The sequence below is a fragment of the Serinus canaria genome, chromosome 25 (assembly GCF_022539315.1).
Source record: "Serinus canaria isolate serCan28SL12 chromosome 25, serCan2020, whole genome shotgun sequence".
NCBI lineage: Eukaryota > Metazoa > Chordata > Aves > Passeriformes > Fringillidae > Serinus > Serinus canaria.
In genome coordinates this window covers 11329276-11354050 of record NC_066338.1, presented here as the reverse complement: position 1 = coordinate 11354050, position 24775 = coordinate 11329276, and the positions used below count along the sequence as shown (strand labels likewise).

General features: G+C 55.8%; 4 protein-coding genes across 8 annotated transcripts in view; 3 read left to right on the top strand and 1 right to left on the bottom strand.

Annotated features, from left to right (window-relative positions):
• Positions 1–469: 469 nt before the first annotated feature.
• Positions 470–10047, top strand: SLC25A44 (solute carrier family 25 member 44). 5 transcript variants are annotated; one of them, XM_050984762.1, is made up of 6 exons: positions 486–616; positions 2555–2750; positions 4351–4460; positions 4745–5472; positions 7387–7514; positions 7916–10047. In XM_050984762.1, exons 4-6 carry the CDS (start codon positions 4851–4853, stop codon positions 8105–8107), a joined length of 942 nt encoding a protein of 313 aa, XP_050840719.1. In that variant the 5' UTR covers positions 486–616; positions 2555–2750; positions 4351–4460; positions 4745–4850; the 3' UTR covers positions 8108–10047. The 5 variants fall into 5 exon arrangements, with proteins under 5 accessions (XP_030088151.1, XP_050840719.1, XP_030088153.1 ...); XM_030232291.2 differs by lacking the exon at positions 2555–2750 and having other exon boundaries at positions 470–616; XM_030232293.1 differs by lacking the exons at positions 486–616; positions 2555–2750 and adding an exon at positions 753–771.
• A 135-nt stretch (positions 10048–10182) lies between these two features.
• On the top strand, positions 10183–15231 carry PMF1 (polyamine modulated factor 1). The gene is made up of 5 exons (XM_030230357.2): positions 10183–10864; positions 11024–11129; positions 11798–11898; positions 13328–13523; positions 14171–15231. Exons 1-5 carry the CDS (start codon positions 10710–10712, stop codon positions 14222–14224), a joined length of 612 nt encoding a protein of 203 aa, XP_030086217.1. The 5' UTR covers positions 10183–10709; the 3' UTR covers positions 14225–15231.
• Positions 15232–15865: 634 nt separating this feature from the next.
• On the top strand, positions 15866–16928 carry BGLAP (bone gamma-carboxyglutamate protein). The gene is given in 5 exon segments (XM_050984772.1): positions 15866–15903; positions 15905–16044; positions 16321–16365; positions 16467–16533; positions 16631–16928. Coding segments are annotated over 5 exon segments (423 nt in total). The 3' UTR covers positions 16764–16928.
• A 3429-nt stretch (positions 16929–20357) lies between these two features.
• The window catches only part of SMG5 (SMG5 nonsense mediated mRNA decay factor), a 30676-nt gene continuing 26258 nt past the window's right edge, over positions 20358–24775 (bottom strand). Inside the window, exon 22 of the mRNA XM_018924336.3 lies at positions 20358–24567. Within this exon, the coding sequence (XP_018779881.3) occupies positions 24484–24567 (84 nt within the window). The 3' untranslated portion in view covers positions 20358–24483. The remainder of the gene's footprint in view (positions 24568–24775) is intronic.

Genomic DNA, 24775 nt, shown 5'->3' with positions numbered 1-24775 from the left:
TGCGAGGCTGGGCCAGGAGAACGCGTGGGCACACGTGGGTGTGCAGGGACACACGTGGATCTGCAGAGACACCTGTGGGTGTACAGGTACACATGTGAGTGTACAGGGACACCCGTGGGTTTTCAGGGACACCCGTGGATGTGCAGGGACACCTGTCGGCGCGCAGGGACGTGTGGGTGTACAGGGACACCCGTGGGTGTGGTGGGCGTGCAGGGACCTGCGTTCCTGTGCAGCGTCCACATGCAGCGAGGGGCAGGGAGAGCAGGGACGGGGGACAGCTCTCTCACACCCGGCCATCACTCCCTCCTGTGGGTGTCCCCAAGTTGCTTCCTCCTCCTGGCAGTCCTCGGCCCCTCCAGCTCGCGGCGCTGAGGGCCGCTGGCCCTTTAAGAGCCGTAATCCGGCGCGGTCCCTTTAAGGCGCGCCCCCTCCCGCCGCCCTCTTTACTGAGGGCCGGAAGCGCGTGAGCACTTCCGGCGCGACCTCTGCCCGGTCCCAAGATGGCGGCGGCACTCGGGTGCTGACGCCGCCGGTCACTTCCGGCCGGGGAGCGGCCATGGGGCTGCGGGGCCGGCCCGGCCGGGGGCTCCTCGGGGCTCCTTCCCGCCGGCGTGAGGTGAGGGGCTGCCGGGGCCGAGGCCGGGCCTGCGGCGGGCCGGCCCGGGGCGGGGCCTGACCTGGGCCAGCCGCGGTGCGGCAGGGCCTGACGGTGGTGGCCCGGCCCGGCCCGGCGCCGGTGCGTGCGGAGGCGGCCGAGCGGGGGCTGGGCAGGTGTGGAGGCTGCGCGGCTGGACGGGAGGGTGGCAGGTGGGGGAGAGGGGGCGGCTGGCGAGGGGCGCACATAAAGCCGGGAGGGGGTTGGTGTGAGACCCCTTGGCCTTGAAAGACCCCGAGAGAGAGACCCAGAGGGTCCCGGGGCGGACGGGGAAGGGCCCGGAGCCCCCGCGGCGGGACCCCCGGGGCAGGCGGGACAGGGCTTGAATGGCCGCGGGGAGAGGAGCTGGAGGGTCCAGGGACCCTCCTCAGGGCAGAGGCCGAAGCCCTCCCCGGGCTGGACGGGGAAGCGGCCGGAGACCCCCGGGGCTGCAGGGTTGACGCCGGCTTGGGGACAGTAGGGACACTCCGCCACACCGAGCTGCGGGGCTGGGGACGCGTCCGGCCCCGCAGTGACCTTGAGCGGATGCCGGACCGGGCTGTGCCGCTGTTCTCTGCCCCGGAGCACGGCCGAGCTCCTGTGGCCGGGGATCGGAGGGGGGGTTTCACCAGGGGGTGGAGCGGGGGCCTCCTGCCCGCGGGGCGGGGGTGCTGGGGAGGGCACTGCTGCCACCAGAGCGCCGCTGCCACATCGCTTGCAGAGCCACAGCTGTGCCGGGAGCTGCGGCTGTCAGCGGGCCTGGGGTGACAGCCAGGACTGCCTCCCTGGAGGGGTTGGATCCCCTCCCACCGCGGGGTGAGTGTGAGGAGCAGATTTAGCTCGGTGAGCTGGATGTGGTGCCTCAGCTCAGCTCCGTGAGCTGGATGTGGTGCTGATAACACCAAGGTCAGGGTTCCATCCCCAAACGAGCCATTCACTCCAGAGCTGGCCCTGCTGGGCCCTGTCCAGCTCAGCCTGTTGTGTGATTCTGTGCCCTTAGAGGTGCCAGGCAGCCTCGGGCTGCCTGCAGATGGTTCCCAGGCCGGTTCTGAGGCATTAGCATGCTGGGCAGGGCACATCCCTGCCTGGGGCACACAAAGGCCCTGTCTGTGTTTGCCAGAGAAGCATCTTGAGCTCCAGCTGCAGCAACGAGCAGTTTGGGGACCAGACTGACAGGGTGGCATTAAAGGACGTGAACTGGGGGGGTTATGCTGAGTTCTGTGTGTGGGAGACTGAGGCTGTGCCCAGATGAGAGAGCAGGAGCAGGGACGCCCTGCTAAGTACCCCCTGCTTGGATTTCCAGGCAGAAGTTCAAGAAATGCTGTTTTGTGCATGGTGGGAAGGAACCACTGAGGGCTGGTTTTGGCACGGAAGCTGCTCCAGAGTGTAAGGATGTGTGAGCTGTGGTGTGCTTGTACCTTGTTTTGGAGGGCAGGTCAATTCTTAGGAGATGTAGCTGGATTACTTTTATATCAGTCTCCCTGAAATTACTTTGAAGATCACCAAATCTTAATGAGTGTGACGGGATCCCTGAGCAAGGCCATGGTCTAAATTTCTGGAAGATTAAATGCTCTGAGCAAAATAAATGTTTTTTTATGTTGGCAAAGTAAGAATTGCAGCCATGCTGGTCATCCCTGGAGCTGCCAGGATCCCTTCCTTCTTCCACACAGGAGGGACTTTGAGTGCCTCAGAGCCATGGGGTTAAAGTGACTTTGTCTAACTCAGATCCTGAATGAGAGGAGTTATTGGTGAGAGTCCAGAGAAAGTACAGCTGTTTACTCCAGAAGATGTGGCTGAAATTCTGAACCCAAATCACTAGAGCACATAAAACTAAATAAAGATCAAGGATTTATTATTATTATTGTTGTTGTTTTGTTTTGTTTTTCATATTGCAGTAATGAGAATGTTTGTTTTTTGCAGGCAGCCCTTCCCTTTCTTTTGTGGGGAGCTCCATTCCATCCCTGGGTGGCAGAGGAATTTGGAGTATGGACTAAACCCTCAGGCTTCACCAGGAAATCATATTGGCTAGACTCTATTTTAATTTTTTTAATGAAATATTAAGATAGTGGGATTCTTAACAAGAACCAAGTTGTGTTTTCATAGGTGCTGTGTGCAGGTAATTCCTGTGCAGGAAGCTTTGTGTGTCAAATCGTGTCAGTATTAGCAAACCCAGTAGGGCTGTAATTGTAACTAAAGCAATCCAGACTGGGGTGTTTGTTGTGTTAGCTGGCAGGGTGAAGTGTAGCTCTCTGTACAATGGTAAAAAAGTGGGGGTTTGGGTGTTTTTAACTCCCCTGTCCACCTGCAGGAGCTGTGGTAGCCTGTAATGCTGTTTGCTCCTGTTCAGCAAATATTTTGTTGGCCAATAGGCAATGAAATGGTCACCTTATGGAACACCCACCCCTGATCTGCCTTAATTTCATAACTGCAATTTCTCCTCTGTGCCAGAGGTAAACAACTTCTAGTTGTTTTGTTACTCTGTTTCTAACAGGATGTCTCTGGCCTGGGTGAGTTCTTCATCAATTCTGAAGTGTTGAGACATTTCCCTAAGAATCCCAGACTGGTTTGGGTTGGAAGGATCTTAAAGCTTATCTCATCCCACCCCCTGCCATGGGCAGGGACACCTTCCACTATTCCAGGTTGCTCCAAGCCTTGTCCAGCCTGGCCTTGGACACTGCCAGGGATGGGGCAGCCACAGCTTCTCTGTGCCAGGACCTCCCCACCTTCACAGGGAACAATTCCTTCCTAATATCCCATCTAACCCTGCTCTTGGTCACTGGGAAGCTATTCCCCCTGTCCTGTCTCTCCAGTCCTTTGTCCCAGGTCCTTCTTCTTTGGAGCTCCTTTGGGCACTGATGTTGTGGCTTGGTGAAGTGCCCCCAGAGCAGTGTGTGGTACTGGTTGCCCATCCCTTTGAGTTCTCACTTGGTGAATGTGTTTTCTGATCAAGGTTTTGGCTCCCTAGCTCCTGTTCTTGCTCCTTGCTCTGGCTCTGCTCTCCAGCAGTTCAGCTCATGCCTGGGCACACCCTGCCAGTGCCTGGAATACAAGCTATGATCCAGCTGCAGTCAAGCCTTTCCCAAAAGTTCAGTCTCCCAAACACCCCATTATTTTTTTTTTTTTATTTGATGTGAAAGTGAGTCCTTTATGGCAGTGAACAGGTCCATGTTGCATTGGGTGATTCTCTGAGTTGTGCTTCTCCTGCTGCCTGGCTCTGTGTGTAGGTTCCCTTAGCCCAAGCTTGGTTAATTTACTAATTACAGCAGCTGAAAGTACCAGGAGCCTGGTCGCGGAGAAGCAGTTGGTGCCTGCTGGGACCTGGTGATGAGCTGCAGCAATTGAGGCTGGGGGAGGCTGAACCAGCCCCTCCCTCCTCATCCTCCCCATTCCTGGTGCTCTGAGCACAGCCAACAGTGGAAGGGGATTTATCAGACCAGGAGTGTTGGAAGGGAGGGTGAACTTTGCTCGTGTAGCTGACAAGCAGCTCATCAGAGAGATCCTGGGATGTGATTTAACCCTTTCTTTTCAAGACCTTGGTCATCAATGTAGAGACTCTACATGGCTGTCTTGCCTTGTTTTCCCATTGTTGTTCTTCTTTTCTTCTCATCACCCTCCAGCTTTAGAAAGATAAGAATAGAACTACCCAAAGAAATGGGTCTAATTGATGCAGGGAATCTAGGAACACAAAAGGACTTGTCACTTTCTTCTTTGTACAGATCCTGGAACTGAAAGGTGACATCCTGACACCTGGGAGCATGACAGACCTGGAATGACTGGAGAGAAGCTGCTTTGGTTGGCCATCCCTGATCTTGGGTGCCCATAAAAGGTGTGTGTGCTGCTGGAGTGGTGCTCATCTGCTTCCGAAAGCACGGGAGCTTTGCTTTTCCACAGAGCAGTCTGGGCTGTGCTGAGAGCTGCTGCTGGAGCTCAGAAAACAGCCACAGTGACATCTGAAGGTGTCACCATCAGGCACTGCCTCTGGAGGTTACAGTCCCTCTGCTCAATGCTGAGAAAGGCTTGCTGTGTGCTCGAGGAGAGTCAGCTGAGGTTGAGGGGATGTGGGCAACTGTAGCGAGCTTTGTCCTCTACCCAAGGGGTCTCTCATTTCAGGTGCTAGCACTTGCAGTCTGCTTGCTCAAGGCTGGAAGGCCGGGCCTGGATCTGCTCTGTACCTTTAAGAGAGACCTGGACCTCTCCAGCCTGACCGTGAGGAGCCATGGAGGACAAACGCAACATCCCCATCATTGAGTGGGAGCACCTGGACAAAAGGAAATTCTACGTCTTTGGGATTTGCATGACCATGATGATCCGGGTGAGCGTTTACCCCTTCACGCTCATCCGGACACGGCTGCAGGTTCAGAAGGGCAAGAGCCTCTACAACGGGACCTTCGATGCCTTTGTGAAAATCCTGCGGACAGAAGGGACGGCCGGGCTCTACCGTGGCTTCCTGGTGAACACCTTCACGCTGATCTCGGGACAGTGCTACGTGACCACATACGAGCTCACCCGCAAGTACGTGTCGCGCTACAACAACAACAACGCCGTCAAGTCCCTGGTGGCCGGCGGCTCGGCCTCCCTGGTGGCCCAGAGCATCACGGTGCCCATCGATGTCGTCTCCCAGCACCTCATGATGCAGAGGAAGGGGGAAAGCATGGGCAGGTTCAAGGTGCAGAACCAAGATGGCAAGCGTCTGCTGGTCTTTGGCCAAACCAAGGACATCATTGTACAGATTTTCAAGGCTGACGGTTTCAGAGGCTTCTACCGGGGCTATGTGGCCTCGCTGCTCACTTATATTCCCAACAGTGCGGTCTGGTGGCCCTTCTACCACTTCTATGCTGGTAAGTGAAAGGAGGCTTGAAATGTATCTTACCCCAGGAGAGCCAGGAGCCCCTCAGATGGACTCTTGACACTGTGGATTCAGTGTGATTTGCTTTCTCTCTGGGGGTGGGAGCAGAGTCTGTCTTGAACTAAGGAGCTGCATCTGGTTGTGTGGGAATTCTGCGGATGTTGGGTGGAAGTTTAACAGAGCAGCAGTGTTTCAATGCAGAGCAAGGGGTCCAGGTGCTATAGGGCTTCAAACTGGATGGCTCCAGGCAAGTGGGGCTTTATGCATCTGCTTTAACTTTCTCTCCCACTAATCCCAAGTAGTGCCTTCTCCACAGGAATGAGGAAGGCAGAGTTTGGAGCCACCATGTAAGTATAGTTCATCTTTCAGTTCATGTGAACTCAGGAATCTCATAAATGACAAAGGGACTTTTAGAGCCACAAATCTCATGGCAGAACCAAACAACAGGCAGAGATAAGGGCCAAATCTTCCCTGGTTTTCTGTCAGGTATTGCTTCAGTTTTGAAAACTTTAAAGTTGGCACTAAGTCTTGTGATGGAAGACTGCACTCAGTAGAAAGTTCTTTCTCCCTAGCTCAGTTCTTGTACTCCTTGGGGTGTTTCCAAAGGCTAAAGGTATTGGCAAGCTGAGGTTTATTTCCACCTCTGATGATCCTTTAGATTTCTGCCATGCAGCTTTGCACATGTTTTTTTAGGAGTCTGGTTACCTAATTTCTGTCAAAAGGTGGTGGTAATGAGCAGTTTGGGTTTTGCTGTACTGGGCTTAAAGTACATCTTGGAGGTCACCTGTTCTTCAAAATCGAGATGTCTCAAAGGTCCTGTGTACTTTACAGAGTTCTGGTAACTAGAGGAAGCATTGGTTCTGAATTCAGGCTGCATTTAAATGGCAGTGACAGCTTGGCATGTTGGTCTGTGCTTTGTGGGAGTGCTCCCATCAGTGTCCACACAGTGTCCCATCACTGTGTATGAGACCAAAACCCAGTGTACTAACTATAAGATTTTCATGCCAGAAGGGCTCAAGGGAGGGCATGTAAGAAAAGGCAGTTGATCTGGAGAAACCAGAGCTTTTATCTTCTAGGTGTTTGCTCTTTCCCTGTCTTCTCGGTGGGAATTGAGATGCTGGGAAACATCAGCCCCAGCTGTCAATGAATCTGCTCTGGCTGCATTTCCCAGTCCTCTGTCCCTGGAGCAGGAGTGGGGGTCACTGAACCCTCTTCGGGTTCAAAGAACACTGCTGGCCCTGATTCCAGTCAGTGTTCAAGGTCTCTAACAGAGCTGCTTTCGTCCCTCCTGCCAGCCAGGCTGCCTCATTGTCCAAAAAATGGGGCTTTTGAACACTCTTCTGTCCAACTTCAGCCAGTGAAAGTGTGGGAGATTCAAGTGCTATTGGCCAGGCAGCAGGAGCAGAGTGAGGAGATCTGGGATGAGCACTACGTGGTGCTGTTCCCCTTGGGGATCCACACCAGGGTATCTCCTGGACAGTGTGCCCAGTAGTGACAGCTTTCTGTACAAATCTCTGCAGACACCTTCCAATCGAGCCTTGTCTTAAGGCTTCCTCCACCTTCTAAAAAGGGTGGGTATATTCATGCCCTGTTTTGGGGATGTGGAAGCTGATTCTGTCCAGTTTGCTCCCAGTGTGCCTGGGAGGCAGTGTGGCAGCTGGTGGGAGGCTGTGGCACAAAGCATGGGGAGTGTCCTGGAGCCAGCAGTGTGATGAGTCCTGCTCTCTGTGCTGTGCCAGCTTTCTGGTTAGTGTAGGAAGCACCACTTGGAGATTCTGCAGGAGAAGCTGGCAGGCTGTAAATCAAGGATTCTGCCCACTGCAAATCAGCTGGAGTTGGGGGGTGGAGTTAAGGAAATGATAAGCAGCCTGCAAGTCTGAAACTTTCTTCTCTCTCCTGTTCCCAGAACAGCTTTCGAGTTTGACTCCTAAAGACTGTCCCCACCTCCTTCTGCAAGCGATATCAGGGCCCCTTGCGGCTGCCACAGCTTCCACTCTCACCAACCCCATGGATGTGGTGAGGGCTCGGGTCCAGGTAAGAGCTCAGCCTGCTTGGCACACAGCAGGGTGGGGTTCAGCCTGGGCTCTCTCATCTCTGTGGTTTCAGGTGAGCTGCTTCCCTGCTCTCCCTGGGCCTTTCGTCCTGGGTAGTAGCTGCTTAATTAGCCCTCAACATTAGCAAGAGGAGCCCAGGCGGGCAGTGCCAGCCTGGCCTGCTCAGACAGGCTTTCCCTTCAGAAAGGGAGAGGTGCTTCCTGCTGCCTCCTTAGGACTTTGTGCTTTTTTTTGCTCCCCTCCTCAGGGAGTTCTGGAGACCAGATCAAGGCTGTTGGACTGGCTGATCTGTTGTCTCCGGAGTGTTCAGTTGCAGCAGAGTCCTGGAACAGCTCAGCATGGAGGCTGGCAGCTCTGTCAATGTTTGTTCTGGCATTGCAGGTAGAAGGCAAGAGCTCCATCATTCTCACCTTCAAACAGCTCATTGCAGAGGAAGGTCCCTGGGGGCTGACTAAAGGCCTCTCTGCCCGCATCATTTCGGCCACTCCTTCCACCATCGTCATCGTGGTGGGCTATGAAACGCTGAAGAAGCTGAGCCTGCGCCCAGAGCTGGTGGACTCAAGGCACTGGTAGAGGCAGCTGGGGGAGGAGAACCTTCCTGTGAACTCTCTGAGTTTGGACTCTTGCAGGGGAGAGCCTGGGATGCGACGCAGCTGCTGTGCCTTTGTCTCTGGCTGGTTTCACAGCACAAGGCAGATGCAAAAGCAGCTGCACTTCACCTCTAGATCTGAGTGTCACGCAATGGTCTGCTGATGGTTTCGCTTCAACTGTGACCTTTGGCAGTGCTCTTTGCCTGGAGCAGTCCATTCCAGGTGTGTGAATGCATCCTGGCAAGTTAGTAATTCCTTTTTTTTTTAATTAAAGACTTACTGGCTTAAGCAAAAAGCCAGTTTATTCTCTTTAAATTATTTTCATCTTTGCCAAACTTCCAAGGAGTCTCACGGCCTGCAGCAGGACCCTCTGCTGGGATGTCTCTAGTGGCAGTTGTGCTGTGGGAAGCTGGAAGCAGAAAATAGACAAGTGACTTTCTCCAATTACCTGCTGTATTTCTAGAAGATGTGAGACAAAGAGTAACGTGGAACCACTTCAGACCTGATTTCCTGCGTTTTGAATAGATCTACATACTTGTTTTGTATATTCTTGGAAAATGTTCCCTGTCTCTCATCCTTCAAACAGCAAGCTAGCAGATAGCAAGTGAGGAGCTGAGCTGGCTGTTTGGAATTAGCTGATGGCAGTTTTGACACCTAACCTGTGTTTTTAATCTGTTGTAATTTAATTTTTTTTATTTTAGGGAAGGTTATTCTGATTTCTGGGGAACTGAATGGTTGTCCTGTGGCCTCGTTCAGTGTGTCAATCCTGCATGTTCAGAGTGGCTGTGGCCACTTCCCACCTTAGTTAGTTTAAGCCCAGAAATGCAGTTTGGAAGTGTTTGATCGTGGTGCTGCCAGCAGCTGGATGAGAACTGAATGGGCTTTGAGCTACAGTTAGATGGGAGTGGGGGAGGAAAAACCTTGTGCTGGCTTTTGATCCGCTTCAAACCTGGTGGGCGTGTTTGTATTGAATAAGAAGTGATGGTTCACTTCATGAGTTTAAATTCTGCTCTTCCAGTTTGGGAAGGGCAAGGATAATGTTTTGCACAATTGCTGGATCAGAAGCCTGAGCTATGGTCTATGTATTTTACCAGGTGAAAACTTCAGGGGTATGAAACCAGAGGCTGCTTTTTGGGGAGGGGAGGGAGGGGGTTGTTTGACTGCACTCTGCTGCTCTTGGTGGTTGAGATTTGCTTTTCATGCTGCCAGCCCACACGTGGTGCTTGTCTGGGGGGTTTGGGGTGCACCTCCACACAACAGAGTGCACCACCTCCATTCCCCTTCTGCCATAACCAGGAATTTTGGTTGAGGTGTTGATCCTGCTGACCTGTGGCTGTTGCTGGGCTCCAACTTGGCTGTCTCTTCCTGAGGGAACTCACCAAGTGTGGCTCTGCCTTTCATCCCAGTGTTGTCCCTGCCCAGCAGGCACTGGACATGCCACCATGCCTGCTGGAGATGCAGATGCTGAAGCTGCAGCTGAGGTGGAAGAGGCTTCTCTGCTAAGGGCAGGGTTTGATTCTAAGGTTCAGTGCTGTGATGGGGCTATGGGTGAGAGCCCTCTTCATCCCAGTTTTGTTTCTTGCAGTGCTCAGAAAGGCACTGGATGCTGAAGCTGCTGGAGCAACATCTTCTGCAGCTGCTCCAGTCACCTGTTTGTTGTTTAAAAGTTGACACCAGTCAGCTCTTGTTCTAATAATAGATTCTGCTCTGAAAAGCAGAACAACAGCACCCCAAAGGCAGCAGGATGTTAACACTGATATTAACAGGAACAATAATGATCAACCTCTGCCAGGTGCAGCAGGGCCAGTCCCAGTGTGCAGAACAGAGGGGCGGCAGCACCAGTGTGGGGAGACACTGTCAAACTTAATGTTCCTCTCGTAACCAGCAACGTTCTTGACAACTAATAAACTTGAGAGACCTTCAGTTTGGTGCTGCATTTAAAAGCACACGACTCTCCACGCATGGGGAGGCTGCTGCTTTTTGTTGTGTCACAGGAAGGGTTTCACCCTTAGCCTTTGGACTAGGAGAGGGACGTGAGCTGCCTGAGAACTTGGTGGCTAGGCAAGCCAGGGAGAACCCGCTGCAGCACGTGGGATGCCTGTAAGCATCCGTGACCCCGAGCCGCCCCCAGGGCGCGGGCTGGCTCCTGCTTGGCTGTTACATGGAAAATGTCGCTTTTTTTATTCTCTAACCGAGCTGAACTTTGTTTCTTTTCTCCTTGAATTCTTCAGGCTTGATGCTTTTATTTCACTCAAAGTCGCTGGGGGGCAGGGCGGGCATTTCCACGGGCACCGGGGAGAGAAGGACAGTTCGTTACGCTGCTCCGTTTCGGGGCCGGGCGCAGCCCCGCGCCGGGAGGCGGCAGTTTCTTACCGCGGTGTTTTTGTCGCGGTGTAGTTCGGAGCGGGAGCGGCCCCGCCGAGCGGGGCGAACCCCGCCCGCCTCGCGCGCCGCCTTCCCGCCCGTTCTTCCCACCCGTTCTTCCCGTGCGTTCTTCCCGCGCTCCGTTCCCGCGCTGGCGGCCGTTGGGGGCGGGGCCCGGCGCCCCGGCCAATGGGCAGCGGCGGCGGCGCGCGCGCCGGGCCATGGCGGCGGCGGGCGGCGATGGTGGCGCGGGCGGGGCCTCGGGCCTCGGGGCCGATGGCGGGGACGGGCCGGCCCCGGCGGCGGCCCCAGGGCGCGCCCAGGTGTTCAGCACCGTGGTGGACACGTTCCTGGAGAAACTGGTGGCCGCCGGGAGGTGAGGAGGGAGCGGGGTCGCGCAGGGCGGGGAGGGAGCCCTGAGCACGGTCCCAAGCGTGCCGTGACCGTGGGCCCACCGGATCCCCGGGAACAGCTCTGGGCCTGGCCCTGAGCCGGCCCCACTGTGAGCAGGGTCCTGATCCTGCCCTCCTTGCAGCTACCAGAGGTTTGTCAGCTGCTACCGCTGCTTCTACAAGCTGCAGCCGCAGCTGACCAGGAGCATCTACGATCAGTTCGTCTCCCAGCTCCAGGCGTCCATCAAGGTGAGCGGGGGAGCACCTGGGGGGCTGCAAAGGGGTTTGGAGCGTCCAAAAGGGGGTTCAAAGCCCGGTGGAAAAGCGCTGAACAGGTTGACATTAAGGACAGCAAATACATTTCCTAAATGTAAAGCAGAAAGCTGAGGCTGCTCTCCAGAGTTCTGCCTTCCCCAGAAAGAGCTGTAGGGTCGTTCAGGAAAACACCACTGGGACTTTGGAGTCCAAGCATTTCCCCAGCACGGCCAAGGCCACCACTGAACCATGTCCCTGAGTGCCATATCCACACATCTGTTAAATGCCCCCAGGGATGGTGATTCCCAGAGTGTTCATCATCCAGGATTCCAGGCTCTGCATCCAGGACAAAGCCAGAAGGACTTTGGAAAGGGATGGAGTGACAGGACAAGGGGAACGGCTTCCCACTGCCAGAGGGCAGGGCTAGATGGGATATTGGGAAGGAATTCTTCCCTGTGAGGGTGCTGAGGCCCTGGCATGGGTTGCCCAGAGTTTAAGGCCAAGCTGGACGAGGCTTGGAGCAACCTGGGATAGTGGAAGGTGGAATTGAGATGTGCTTTAATGTCCCTTCGAACCCAGACAATTCCCTGATTCCATGACCAGCGAAGGCTCACAAGCAGATTGGTGCCTGTGTTTGCTCACCTCGTGTCCTTCCTTCACAGGAGGAGATCCAGGAGGTGAAAAATGAAGGGAATCTGGAGGGACTCTTCAGTTTACTGGATAAGATCGTGGAGGAGGCAAAGGACCGGGAAGAGCCAGCCTGGTATGGATGGCCAGGGGTGGGGGTGGTGGTCTTGCAAGGGCACCAGGCACTTTCTGGGCTGTGTTTGAGTGTCCTGTTGGCCTCATGCTGCAAGGGAGGGTCTGAAAGCTGCTGTATCTGTACAGCAGTGTGACTGGGCCTAAAACACACAAAAGTCAGTTTAATCTGTGCTTCTCTGGGTCCAGGGTCCATTTCCACTCACTTCCCTAGTGCAGGGAGGTCAGTGCCACTGAGCTGGGGGATGATCCAGGGGGCTGATGGGATGTTTTGGGCACAGCACCAAACAGCAGAGTCCCCCTGCATGCTCTTTGTGTCCCTCCCCCTGCTCACGGGCTCAGCAGACACTGGAGACAGACTGGGAATTGTGACCAGAACCACAAGATTTTGTGTGTCTGTGCTGAGGGGGTGAGGACATCCTGCCTGTTCCAAGCACCCACTTAGGGCCAGCCTTGGGGAAGAGCTCCCTGTGCCCTCCAGCAGGGCTCTGGCTGTGCTGGGTTCCCTGTGCAAGAGGAAACTGTGGGAGCCACAGAGCTGATCCCACCTGTCAGCAGTTCAGCAGCTCTGTGGGACCAGTTCTGGGCAGGGGTCTATGCACAAATCACAAACGGGGCTGGACTGCTGCTTGAGCTGTTTATCTTCCAGCATCACTCTCATTCCATGGATATGACAGTGAGAAGATGCCAGCAGCTCACATCCCAGGCAGCAGACAAAGAACTCAATCATTACAAATCACAAAAAGTTTAAAGTTACAAATCACTTTAAAAGTTTTTTGACCAATCACACAAAGCAAAATCATATTGACAGTAGTTCCATCCAACCGCTAGTAGCACAGGTACCTTTGGGTAAACAATGCTTGCTTATTTCAAATACAACACCTGCTTGTGAGCCTTCAAACACAACACACAGAGCTCCATTATTAACCTTAGAACGTCCTAATATCTTGCTAGATAAACTTTTCTTTAGCTTAGGGAGTTATTCTAGACAAGTAGACGCAGTGGCCTTTGGGCAGAGCAGATCTGTCCTGGGAGGAAACTCCAGCTCATCCTGGGTGTTGGCATGGGGGCAGAGAAGTGCCTTCCTTTACCCCAGTCCAGGGGATGATATGTTGAGCCCCCTCAGAAGGCCAAGCTTGCTGGAGGACACTCCATGCCATCTCCCCAAGGCTGCTCTGCAGCCACACTGCTCCCACACTCTGGAGCCTCCCAGTTTCCCAGAAGTGCAGGTGCAGTGGTCTTTTAATACACAGACCATTCTTCTGTCTGTCCTTCCTACTTCTCACATAACTTTCCTGCTGCCCAATCTCATGGCTACTGCTTAGCTCCAGTCACAGTTCTGCTGTGTCTGAGGCCTGATTTGCAGAGTCCCAGCCCCTGTGGCGTTGGGATCCCAGGGCAGGGTGCTCTGGCTGCTGAGTGCTCCGTTGCAGGCGGCCCAGCGGGGTCCCGGCGCGGGACGTGCGCAGCGCCCTGGTGCCGTTCCTGCTGCAGCACCGCGCCCACCTGCGCCGGGCGCTGCAGGAGCGGCAGGAGAGGAGCAGCAGCCTGGCCGAGGCCGTGCTCGCGGGGAGGGACAGCATTGCAGAGCTGCAGCAGCTGATCCAGGCTCACCAGCAGGCCTGGCAGGTAAAACGGACCAGACCAGACCAACCCAAACCAGACCAACCCAACCCCAACCAGACCAGATAAGACCAGACCAACCCAACCCAAACCAGACCAGATGAGACCAGACCAGATGAGACCAACCCAAACCCAACCAGACCAGATGAGACCAGACCAACCCAACCCAGACCAGACCAACCCAACCCAAACCAGACCAATCCAACCCAAACCAGACCAGATGAGACCAGACCAACCCAACCCAAATCAGACCAGATGAGACCAACCCAAACTAGACCAGATGAGACCAGACCAATGCAACCCAAACCAGACCAGATGAGACCAAACCAGACCAACCCCGACCAACCCAGTCCAACCTCCTCCTCGCAGCACCTGCTGCAGCGGGGCTCAGTGGGGCCTGGAATGACTTTCAAACCCTGCACTTCTCCAGGAGCTTCCCAGCAGCCAAGTCCTGCTGAAACTTTAGGTGTGGACATTGTATCTGGAGGTCTCAGGTGCCCTGTGCAGTGGGTGGGGTGTGGAGTGGTCCCAGGGGAGATGAGGGGGTTGTGTTCTGTGCCTGCAGGGGACAGCAGTGTGTGCCACACATTCCACCCTGAGTGTGGCAGGGTGGGAGAAGCATCCTGCTAAAGTCTGGGTTGTGTTCCTTCCAGGCAATCAGTAAGGAGCAACGAGAACTCATCATGACATTCCAGGAGCCTCAGTGACGCCCCACAGGCTCTGCTGAGACAGTTCATCATCCTAAAGCACTGACAGGACAAGGTGTTTGCAGAACCCAAACTGAGAATTACCCCATCACGCCACGGGAGACTGTAGAGGGACTGAAACTGGCACTGAAACAGCTGCTGGACTGGCACGGGTTGATCAAAAGAAAAAAAAAAAAGAAACAAAAAAACCTCATTGGGATCTTTGGAAATGGATGGCAATTCCCTATTTCCTACTCAGCTAGACAGAGGGGTGTCACAAACTGTGTCTGTGCTCATCTGCTGCACTCAGTGCTGTGACAGGCCTGATTCCAGTTTCCAAAGCCACATCTGGGGGTTTGTAGCTGTTTTAGCTGTGTGTTAGACAAAATTCAGTGCCTTAAGCCCCAGGCCAGGCTCTTGCCTGTGCTTGCAGGTTCATTCAGTCTGCCTGTGTTCAGAGCACTGCTCTTGCAGATGTGGCAGCAGCTGCTGCCCCAAGTTTCTCATTACCATTCATTCTGTTCTCACAGTTATTTTCTAGCCCCGGTCCCCTCCCAGCAGCCTGAGGTATATGTGCAGGGGTTGGAACAGCTCTGCCTCCACTTTGTGGGTTTGTAACAGGGTTTTAATGTTTTTCCTGTGGAACCTTCTCGAGCCAGACTGGTTTTCCCCACCCAGAGTTGTCTGTTGCTGCCTCTCCTGTTTGTGGGCTGGGGAAGCCGAGGCTCCCGGGATCTCCCTGGCAGAGCCCCACCAGTGATGTGTGCTTGCAGCATGGACAGGCTGTTCTGGGGCTGGGCAGGGAGGGAGGAGAGCCCCCCTGCACCTGCTGAGGACTGAGAAGTTCTGAGTCCAGCAGGCCCTGAGGGCAGAGCTCCGTGGTCTCTGCCCCAAGGAGAGGCCCTGCCCTGAGCCCAGCTCCACCACACCCCAGCCTGTCAGCAATTAGAGCTGCAGTGGCTGCAGCATTTCCCCTCTGCCTCCCCTCACTGTGATGGAATCTCAATAAACTGGGGCTGTTGTTCCCAGCTTGGCTCCTGCTGTGCTCTTGGCCCACGTACTCTGTACTTTATGGGTTTGTCTGACAAAGGCTCTGCCTCAGCAGCTCTGTCTGCCCCCAAGCCTCCAGTTCCGCTTCCCAAGACAGGGCTGGGATTTACAGGATCAAAAAGTGGTCAGGATGTGAAAGAGGATTGTTATTCAGGGGCTCTGAGTGCCCTGGCCACGCAGCATCTGCCCGTGGCACGTGGCAGGGAGGAGCTGTGCAGAGACCAAGGCACGGGCACCTGCTCACCCTCCCCAGGGACAATGTGACAATGCCCAAAAGCAGCTCGTGCTGCTCCCCCAAAAATGGGCCAGCAAGTTCCCTCTGGTCCTGCACATGGAGGAAAACCCCGAGGTTTTGGCAGGAAAGTCTCCCTGTGTGGCAGAAGATGATTCTGGGATGCAGCAGTGGGAGCTGGGCCAGGGCAGTGAGGAGCCCCCAGTGCCCCTCACCCATTTCAGTGGGAACTGGGCACTGCCAGGCTGGCAGGGCTGGGCCCACCAACAAATCCCCCCTGGCCTGGGGCCACTTCTCCCTCCCTTTGTGGGCTCTGGCTGGGCACAGGGGACCAAGTTCATCCCAAACCACAATTGCCACCTCTGCCAGCAGCTCCGGCCATGGCGGATGTGCTGGAAATAACCCTGCTGAGGCCGTGCCCCCCTTGCCAGGGCCACAGGACCCTATAAAGACACCCAGGGAGCCAGGGCTGCACTCAGCCCAGCACAGGGAGGCACCATGAAGTCCCTGGTCCTGCTGACCCTCTTGGCCCTGCTCACCCTTGGCCTCTGCCGCAGAGGTACGGGGGAGTCCAGGGCTGGTGGGGACACTGGGGGTGACTCTGTGCCCTGGGGGTGACTGTGCCCTGGGAGGGGCCGTGGAGGAAGCAAAGGGACTGGGAAAACTCTGCCGAGCCTTGCAGCGGGGAGGTAGGGACCGGGACATCCTTCAGCAGACTGAGGGTTTCGGGGAGGGATCTGAGCTCCAAAAGGAGTGGGGTGAGAGCAGAGCCCACATGGGAGGGAAAAGCTGGACACCCCATGTGAGCCCACCCGCCCCTCCGTGTCACCCGCAGCTGCCGATGGCTCTGCCAGCACCAAGGACTCGCCCAGCTCCGAAGGTGAGTGACTGCGGCTGCCCGGCCCCAGTGCCCTGGGGACAGGGGACCCGACCCCAGGGACAGGAGACACGGCCCCCCTGACCCCCCCGCTATCCCCGCAGCCTTTGTCTCCAGACGCGCCAGCGCCGAGCTGGTGCAGAGGCAGAAGCGCAATGTCGGCTATGGCAGGTGAGGATCGCGGCCCCGAGGTGGGGGAGGTTTGAGGGCCCAGCCCCTCCCCAGGACCCGACCCCCCACAGCCCCTGGGTGTCCCGTTTGTCCCCAGCAGCGTCCCTGGAGCTCCCCCGGACCCGCTGGAGGCCAAGCGCGAGGTGTGCGAGCTCAACCCCGACTGTGACGAGCTGGCGGACCAGATCGGGCTGCAGGAAGCCTACCGCCGCTACTACGGGCTCGTGTAGCCCCAGCCCGGCCTGGGGCGGGGGCTGAGCTCCAGAAACCCCCGTCAGCCCCCCCCGCCCCCCGCACCTTCACCCTCCCACCCTCTCTGTTAGCCCTGGAAAGAAATAAATGCAAACGGTAGAGCCAGATCCTCCCCAAGCATGGGGCGAGGGTGGGCGGCAGGATTCAGGGGACGTGCTCCATGTCACCCCACCCAGCTGAGGACTCCTGGGTTCCCTCCTGTGCCCCCCCAGGCTCCAAGGAGGAGGTGTGCTACCAGTCCCAGATCCTGCTCCCAGCATCGAGCAGCCCAGAGCTGCCCCATCATCTTTCCAGTTTAATTTAAAGCTGTTTCTCCCAAGTGTGGGGTTACTGGAGAGCAGCAGGGCTGACCCATGCACCCCGGGCCCCTGCGGCCTGCCCGGGAATTTCATCACAAACCACCTTAATTACTCATTAACCTTGTCACATGCACGCTTACACTGCCGGGTCCTATGCGGGGACCCCAAGTTCATGGAATCACTGCTGGTTTGCCCTGGAAGAGCTGAGGCACAGACTGGGTGCACAGGGAGTTGGGAGAGGGACACTGCAGACAGGGACACTGCAGGACAGCCAACAGCACCCCAAAGAGGCTGCCAGGATGCCGGGTCCTGCCAGGATCTGCAGCCCAGCCCCTCACACGGGTCCCTCTGGTGCCCAGGGCCAGCAGGAATGCCTGGGGAGCTGCCAGAGCCACCAGGGGCTGCGGCAAGGCCACAGTGAAGGCACTGCTGATGGCAGTGCTGCCCACAAGGGCCAGCCTGGCAGTGCCAAAGGTGCTTGGGTTCTTGGTGGCACTCAGGTGGCCCCGCAGCCAAGCCTGGCACGTGCACATGTCACAGAGGATGTCCTCCAGCTGCAAAGGGGTGCCCAGCACAGAACAGATGTGGGAAAGCTGGTGGCTGTGTCCTGCCAGGCTGAGGCCATCACCCACGGCTGCAGCTCCTGCTGCAAGGGCTGCTTTGGGGACAGGGGACAGAGTGGTGGCAGTGGGGGGGGGGGGGGGGGCACTGGGGGCTGCTGCTCAGGGTTGCAGCCAGAGCAGAACAAGGCTCTGGGGCAGGGGATGTGAAGCGGAGGCTGGTGAGCAGTGCAAAGAGGAGGTGGTGGCAACAGCCAAGCTCAGCTTCACTCCAGGCACAGTCCCAGCAGCAGCAGAGGAGCTGTGGGGAGGAGGGGGAGAACCAGAGGGAGCCCTCTGGAAGCCCCCTGGCACCAGGGTGGTGGGGGCACCTGACCCTTGCCCTGGGCTACCCTGACTCACCGGGCAGAGGAGCAGGGTAGTGTTGTAGAGAAAGGGGCACACAAAAGTCTGCAGCACCCTGCTCAGCTGGGTTAGGGCCACCACGGCAGAAGCCTCCAGAGCCACCCTGCAGCCCCCCAAGGCCCCAGCCCAGCCAAGCTGTTATGCAGGGCCTGGTGAAGGACACTGGGCTGGGCACTGGGGGACCTGGGGCAACAGGGAGAGCAGCTCAGCAGCACGAGGGTACTGTAAACATCCCATCAGCCCAAAACTCACACAGTGAGAGGAAGGAAAACCCAAAATGATCCAAAAGTGTCTGGACAAACTCCCTGCTGCTCTGCACTGAGCAGGAGGCAGAGCAGGGCTGGTGAGAAGCACCAGTGGTGTGGTGGGCATGGGGGCCATGGGGGCCATCTGCAGCAGCCCTGCAGAGCCCATCCCCTCACCCCTGCCTCAGGCTGGGGTCTCGGTCCTGCCTTTGCTCCATTCTGGGCCCCTCTCTGGCAGCTCCCCCTCCCTGGCGGGAGGGGCAGAATGGGGCCTCTGCAGGGGCTCCAAGGCAACTTTGTGCTGGACACATCCCTGACCTGCCACAGCCTTGCTTTGGCTGAGATCTCCCCAAATTCCCAGTGCAGACACGACCCTGACTGTGCAGGGGCCACACAGGAGCCTCCAGCTGGAGGGGCCAAGGCAGCTCTGGGCACCAGGCTTTAAATGCCACCAAGCTGGGAGAGCCAGGGGAGGTGACAAAGGCAGGTCCAAGCACGGGGCCTCAAACTCCAACCAGGTCACACTGCAGGGTCCCACCAGAGGAGATCTGGGAGGGAAGAGGTGGAGAAAGCAAATTTGGGGAAACAAAACTGACCCGGCAGCAGCAGGGTTAGCAGTGACTCCAGCTCAGCCCATGGGGCAAATGCCAGCAGAAGGTCCACGCTGCAGCTGGATGGAGCTCAGGGCACAGAGGACTGAGCTGGGAGCAGGAGGGATGCTTTCCAAAACCCCAATTTTTGGGGGTTTATTGATCCCCAGAGGAACTGAGTGCTGGGCACAGCACGAGCAGCTCAAAAACCCAACCCCATGTGCCTGTCCAAGGAGCCGAGGTGCACGCTGGCCCATACCAGGGCTCTGCGGCTTTGGTGGCCCCAGCCAAGGGGAAGTCACCTGTCCCCAGGGGTGTTGGCAGGAGGCCAGAGGGAGGGTTTGGGGTCTCCACACTGGGATGCAGACCCTGGTGCTGAGCAGTCCCTCCAAGATAACCCACGAGGCACAGCAAACCCAGGCAGGGAGATGTTCGAGGCAGGGGATGACATGTCTGTACCAGAAGTGGGGAGCAGAGGCACAGGAAAGGAGGGGAACAGGCAGAAACAGATGAAGAGACAGCAGCTCCTGGGGTTCCTGGAGGATTCAGCTCCACAAGGAGCAGGACCAGGAGTTGACCAGAGCTGTGGCCTTTTCCTGCTTCAATTTCACCTCGGTCTGTTCCCATGCAAGGGCTGTGGGACAAACCCCCACCCACAGACCCCCCACAGCAGCACCATCCTGCATGGACCAGCAATGGAGGCTCAGGGTTTGTTACAGGGCCGGCAGCCTCTTGGCACGGCCCTTCCAAGCAGGAAAAAGCATTCCCAGCCCTGCTCAAGGGCTGGAGCTAGCAGTGACAGTCCCTTTCTGCCAGCTCAGCCCCTTTTCCTACTGGGGATTGAAGCTGGATTCCCTTTTAACATCCCCCTCTCTGACCTTCCTGTCGGTGGCAGCCACCAAAGAACCCAAGGAGGAGACAAAATTATGGCAGTGCCCAGCTCGGTGCTCCCCACCAGGGGAAGCAGATCAGGGAGCTCTGACAGCAGTAAATTCAGGGCAGGATTATTCATTTATTTTCTATCCCTTGGCACCAGGGCACAGTGGGACCGTTGCACAGCCCAATCTCCAGCCTGAAGCCCCCAACCCATCCTCTCCCAGTGCCTTGAATGGACACTGCAAAGTCACACATTTTAAAAATTTACTCTCCCCGTCTCCCACTTCTCCACCCCCTTTCCCCATTAAAAGTGAGCTGCAAAGGCCCCGATGAGCTAGTCCAGGTCCTCGTGCAGGGTCAGGGGTGCTCCTGTGGCAGCAGAGTCCTAGCAAGAGGATGAAGTCATCCCCAATCACAGAGGTGGCAAGGGAAATGCTATTCTCATCACAGGGCTAAGGAAGGACCCACCTGCACTTCCTTACTGGAAAGTCTGGTCAGCAAAACATATTTGGGTGGATTTACAGATGGAAAACGCACTCAGCCCCTGGGCTGCTCAGGAAAGGTGGGATGGGCTGGGAATGACCACAGGACACACAGTACAAACATCTGGTATTTTATTAAGCCAGTTGCTGTGCTCAGACCATGGTCAGACATGCTGGGAGCCCCAGCCCCTCCTCACCCAGCTGGGCCCCAGGTCCCCTCGATCCTCCCTGGCTCTGCAAGCCCGTGTGCCACGAGGGCTGAGGAGAGGTGATTGTCCCTCGCCTCCAACCTACATCCCCTCAGTGTCAGTGGCAAGGCCAGCAACACAACCCCTGTGCCAGCCTGCCGTATCCCTGCCCTGGCCAGTGCTGCTGCACACCCAGAAGGAAAAGAGCCCGAAACTGAAAATGCGAGACAAAATCCGAGGCATTGCGGGTGGCCTCAAGCCAAGCAAGGATGGGAGCAGAGGAGCTGCTTGGAACAGCCCATAAAACCATGGAGCAGAAGCCCAACAAGCACCAGTGACCGTGTCCACCATAGTTTGGGGACAGCCCAGCCAGCCTCAGCCACCACAGACCTGTGTCCTCCCAGCATGGGGTCACCCCAAAAACCCCGAACCACTCAACAGGGTGGTAATGAAGAGAAAAACCTAACCCAAGAAACACACCAGAACACATGAAAACTCTTGCTTTCAGCCCACAAGATGTTTTTTCTGTTTGCTCTCCTTCCCAGCACAGCAGGCACTACTGGACTGGCTCACAGCTCTCCCAGGGCAAGCCTGGAGTTGGTGCAGGAGCAGCACTGCAGGAAGAGCCACGGCCAGAGCCTGCAGTCTCCATCCTGCCTGGTGCTCTCCTGCTGAGGCAGCTCACAGTTCTGGCTTGGACAGGGATGCACAGGGTGGGGGGCTCTCAGGGAGCCCCCACTGCAGCACCACAGCAGCCACAGGCTGCACAGAGCCTTCCAGAGACCATCCTCTTTGCTTCCCCCCACCCCAGACCCACTTTGATCAGCAGCCACCATGCCAGGGGAGAAATGCAGTGGCCCTTGGGCAGAGCAGATCTGTCCTGGGAGGAAACTCCAGCTCATCCTGAGTGTTGGCATGGGGGCAGAGAAGTGCCTTCCTTTACCCCAGTCCAGGGGATGATATGTTGAGCCCCCTCAGAAGGCCAAGCTTGCTGGAGGACACTCCATGCCATCTCCCCAAGGCTGCTCTGCAGCCACACTGCTCCCACACTCTGGAGCCTCCCAGGTTTTCAGCTCCAGGTATCTCTGACTGGGGATGCAAATCCAAAAACCATTCACCAGGTCCTCAAGCACAGTGCTTTGGACAGGAAGAGGACAGCATAGGGACCCTTCAGGTGTCTTTTTTAAAGGTCACAATTCCTCCCCATCCAGAATGGAAGGATTCCCCATTGCATGGCGAGGGCTTCTTTCTCCCCTCCAGGTATGCAAAACCTTGGAATATTAAACCAACCCCTCAGGGGACTGGAGCAGTGACTGAGGCAGAGCTGTGAGCAGCCCCTGTTGTTGCCATGTGGCCCTACATGGGCTCAATGCTCCACTGCCTCTGGTTACAGAAAATGAGTTTATTTACTTTTGTTCTCAAACTGGATCCTGTGCCCACACAAGGCCTCAGTGACTCAGAACACAGCTCCTGCCCAGCTGTGCAGCACTTGGCTCCCAGCTGGCACCATGCACAGCTGTGGGAGCTGCAAGAACTGAAAACACTTGCCATCAGTGAAACACTTGCCACCAGCAAGACAGGAATTCGCCCTGGGCTGCTGCTTTACCTGTACTGCTCTCCTCTCCCCTCAAGAACCAGCCAGGACCCAAGGAATGCTCGACCCAGGGTGAAGGTGCAGACTGCCCCCAGCTCCTCACTGCTTTGACCACAGCCCTGCAATGCTTCTCTTCACCAACCCCACGTGCAGCCACAAGGGTGACACTGAGGCTCTCAGGACAAACCCAGTGACCTCCAGACCCCTCTGCTGTGCTCGGCAGCCAGGATCAGGGAGCGTTTCTTCAGCAGCAGGAAAAAGCAGAGCACATCAACTCTCTGTGCCCCCCCACCAGACAAGGAGGGCTTCACCTCAAGAACAGTCCCACAAGGAGATTCCCTTCTTTTTTCCACTCCATTGAACAGAAATAATGAGCTCCACAAACAAATGACTTCAAATAAAACCACTGGAGGGAAGGGTGACTGGGAGCTTCACAACCCATCTCAGATCTCCGAGAATCCCCAATGTGTGCCAAAGTCTCTGACCTTCTCTTGGCTTAGCCAAGCAAAGTACTGTGAGTTTCAGGAGAAGCTGTAAAAGGGAAGATCCTGCAGGGAAAGCCCTGTCCCTCACAGCCAGCCTGTCAGCCTCCAGGGATGGACCAGCTGTACCACGGAGGTTGGCTTTTCCCTCTGCTGCGCTGTAAAGGAGCTGGAACTGGAACAGAAATGAATCCTCTGGTACTTGTGCTGGTATTTTTAGTTTTTACCTGAAAACAAGGAACATCCTGCCCCTGCAGTACAACACACCATGCTCAGAGCCTGCACAGATGTAACTCAGTTTCTCATGTTCTGCTCTCTGGCTGTAGCAGTTTCTGGCTGGCCCAAGTGAGAACACAGACAGATAGAAGACTCCAGTAGTTTGTACTTGCATAGCTGCTGCTGGTTCATGTGGATGGAGACATCTGTTCGTGGGCACACAGAGGCAAGAGGGAGCATGAAGAGACTGCCCAGCCCCTCTCCTGCTGCCCTGTGAGCAACCTGCAGCTTCATATGCGAGCACCGGCCGAGTGACAGCGTGTCAGACACAGGTTGCGTGAGATGCTGCCAGGATGGAGCTCTGCAGGATCCCTCCCAGCTCACCTGGGCAACCAGCTCTTCCAGCATCCTTGCAGGCAGCATCAGCCCTCCTGTCTGGGATGCCAAAAGCAGGGAGCAGTCTGTGAGCTTGGTGCTCCTGGACAGCCTCTGACAGCCCAGAGGGATGCGGGAAAGGGGGACACAAACGCTCCAGCTCTGTCACCATCTCTAGCACAGCATTGCAGCAGTGGTGCTTTGAACAACCAGCAGAAGATAATGGCTTTGAGATTCTCCTTCCTCCTCCACACCCTATTGAAAGATTTAGTGGGGAACAAAAGGGAAAAAAGAAAAGATGAAAAAGAGGCTTTGGGTCCTTTGGAGACATCTGCTCCATCCCAGTGTTGCAGTGCTCAAGCCAAGCATTTGAGCCTTAATGGTGTATAAATCCCACCCGGCTCCTCTCTCTTTCAGCAGTTCTGCCAGATTCCTCCTTTTCTCCAAGGTCTAATGCATAGTGGGAGAAGCTGGGGATGGAGGCAGAGTCCTGTGGCCTCCCTGGAGCAGCGTGGTGGAGCTTGTGTTGCTGATGAAGCATGCAGCTCCCAGGGAGAGCGGAGTGCAACATGGGGCTGCTCCCTCCTCACAGGCCAACATCCCTTTGCACTGAGCCTGCTCCGTGGGGGCCTGGGAAAGGAAATAAATATGCTTGTTCTAAGAAAAAAAAAAAAAATTATATTAAGAGCTTCTTCCCCCTTTTAAATAGAGTGTTCCTTTTTCTTTCTGACGTTGGAAGAGTATCTAAAACCCCAAAGGAGCTCCTCTTTTTTCTTTTTTTTTTTAATATTATTCATATATATAAAAACTAAAAATTAAAAGGAAAAAACCCTTGAAAAATAATTAATTCAAAAGGAGGGGGCGGGGGGGAGAAATATTATCCACTTTCCTGTCCCCAGATTGCCAAACAAGAGCAAAACACTCTTAGGATCTTCTTTCCCAAGCCGGAGGGTTCCGTTTCTGCTGCACTGGTTTGGTTTTGCTGAAGTGAAGTCCATGCTTTGAACCACCAGCCTGCTTCTGCTGGCCAAGCAAGCTTTGGGAGGAAGGAGGGCATGAAGGACTGCCTGTCTCTCGCCCATCTCTGCCGACTGGGAGAAGGGCAGAGCTCTGCCCCGGCCATTCCGAGGGGCCTCTCTCAGAGCAGCTGGCGCCATCAGAGCTGTACAGCCGTCTGCTCAGGATGCAGGTGGAGGGTGTCAGTGTGCGTGCCCACTTTGGATTTTGGTTTTTTAATTCATTTGGGTAGGTATTTTTGTTGCTGTTGCTGCTGCTGCTGCTTCTTCGTGTCTTAAGTGTCGCCCAGATTGTTGTTTCCTTCGTTCAGACGCTGCACATTGCGAGAGGGGGAGAGAAAGGTTCACCAACCCGATGCCTTTCTGACCATCAGCCCATCTCTTTCCACTGCTTGTAGAACTCCAGAACATTTTTTATCTCTATGCTGGCGTTGGCGGCTGCCTGGATGGCAGACTGCAAGCAAACACAGAAAAACAGGTGGTTAATTTTTAACTTGTCCTGTCAAGACAGCTGCCATTCCCAGCCTGGGGACACTCTGGCAGCCTGGCACAGCTGGAAGGCCAAATCCTCCCAGTTCTCCTTGCTCTGGTACAAGAGGCCTGTACAGACATGGAATTAAATTCTTTCACCTGTCTCAGAATACTCTGTATCACAAAATTAG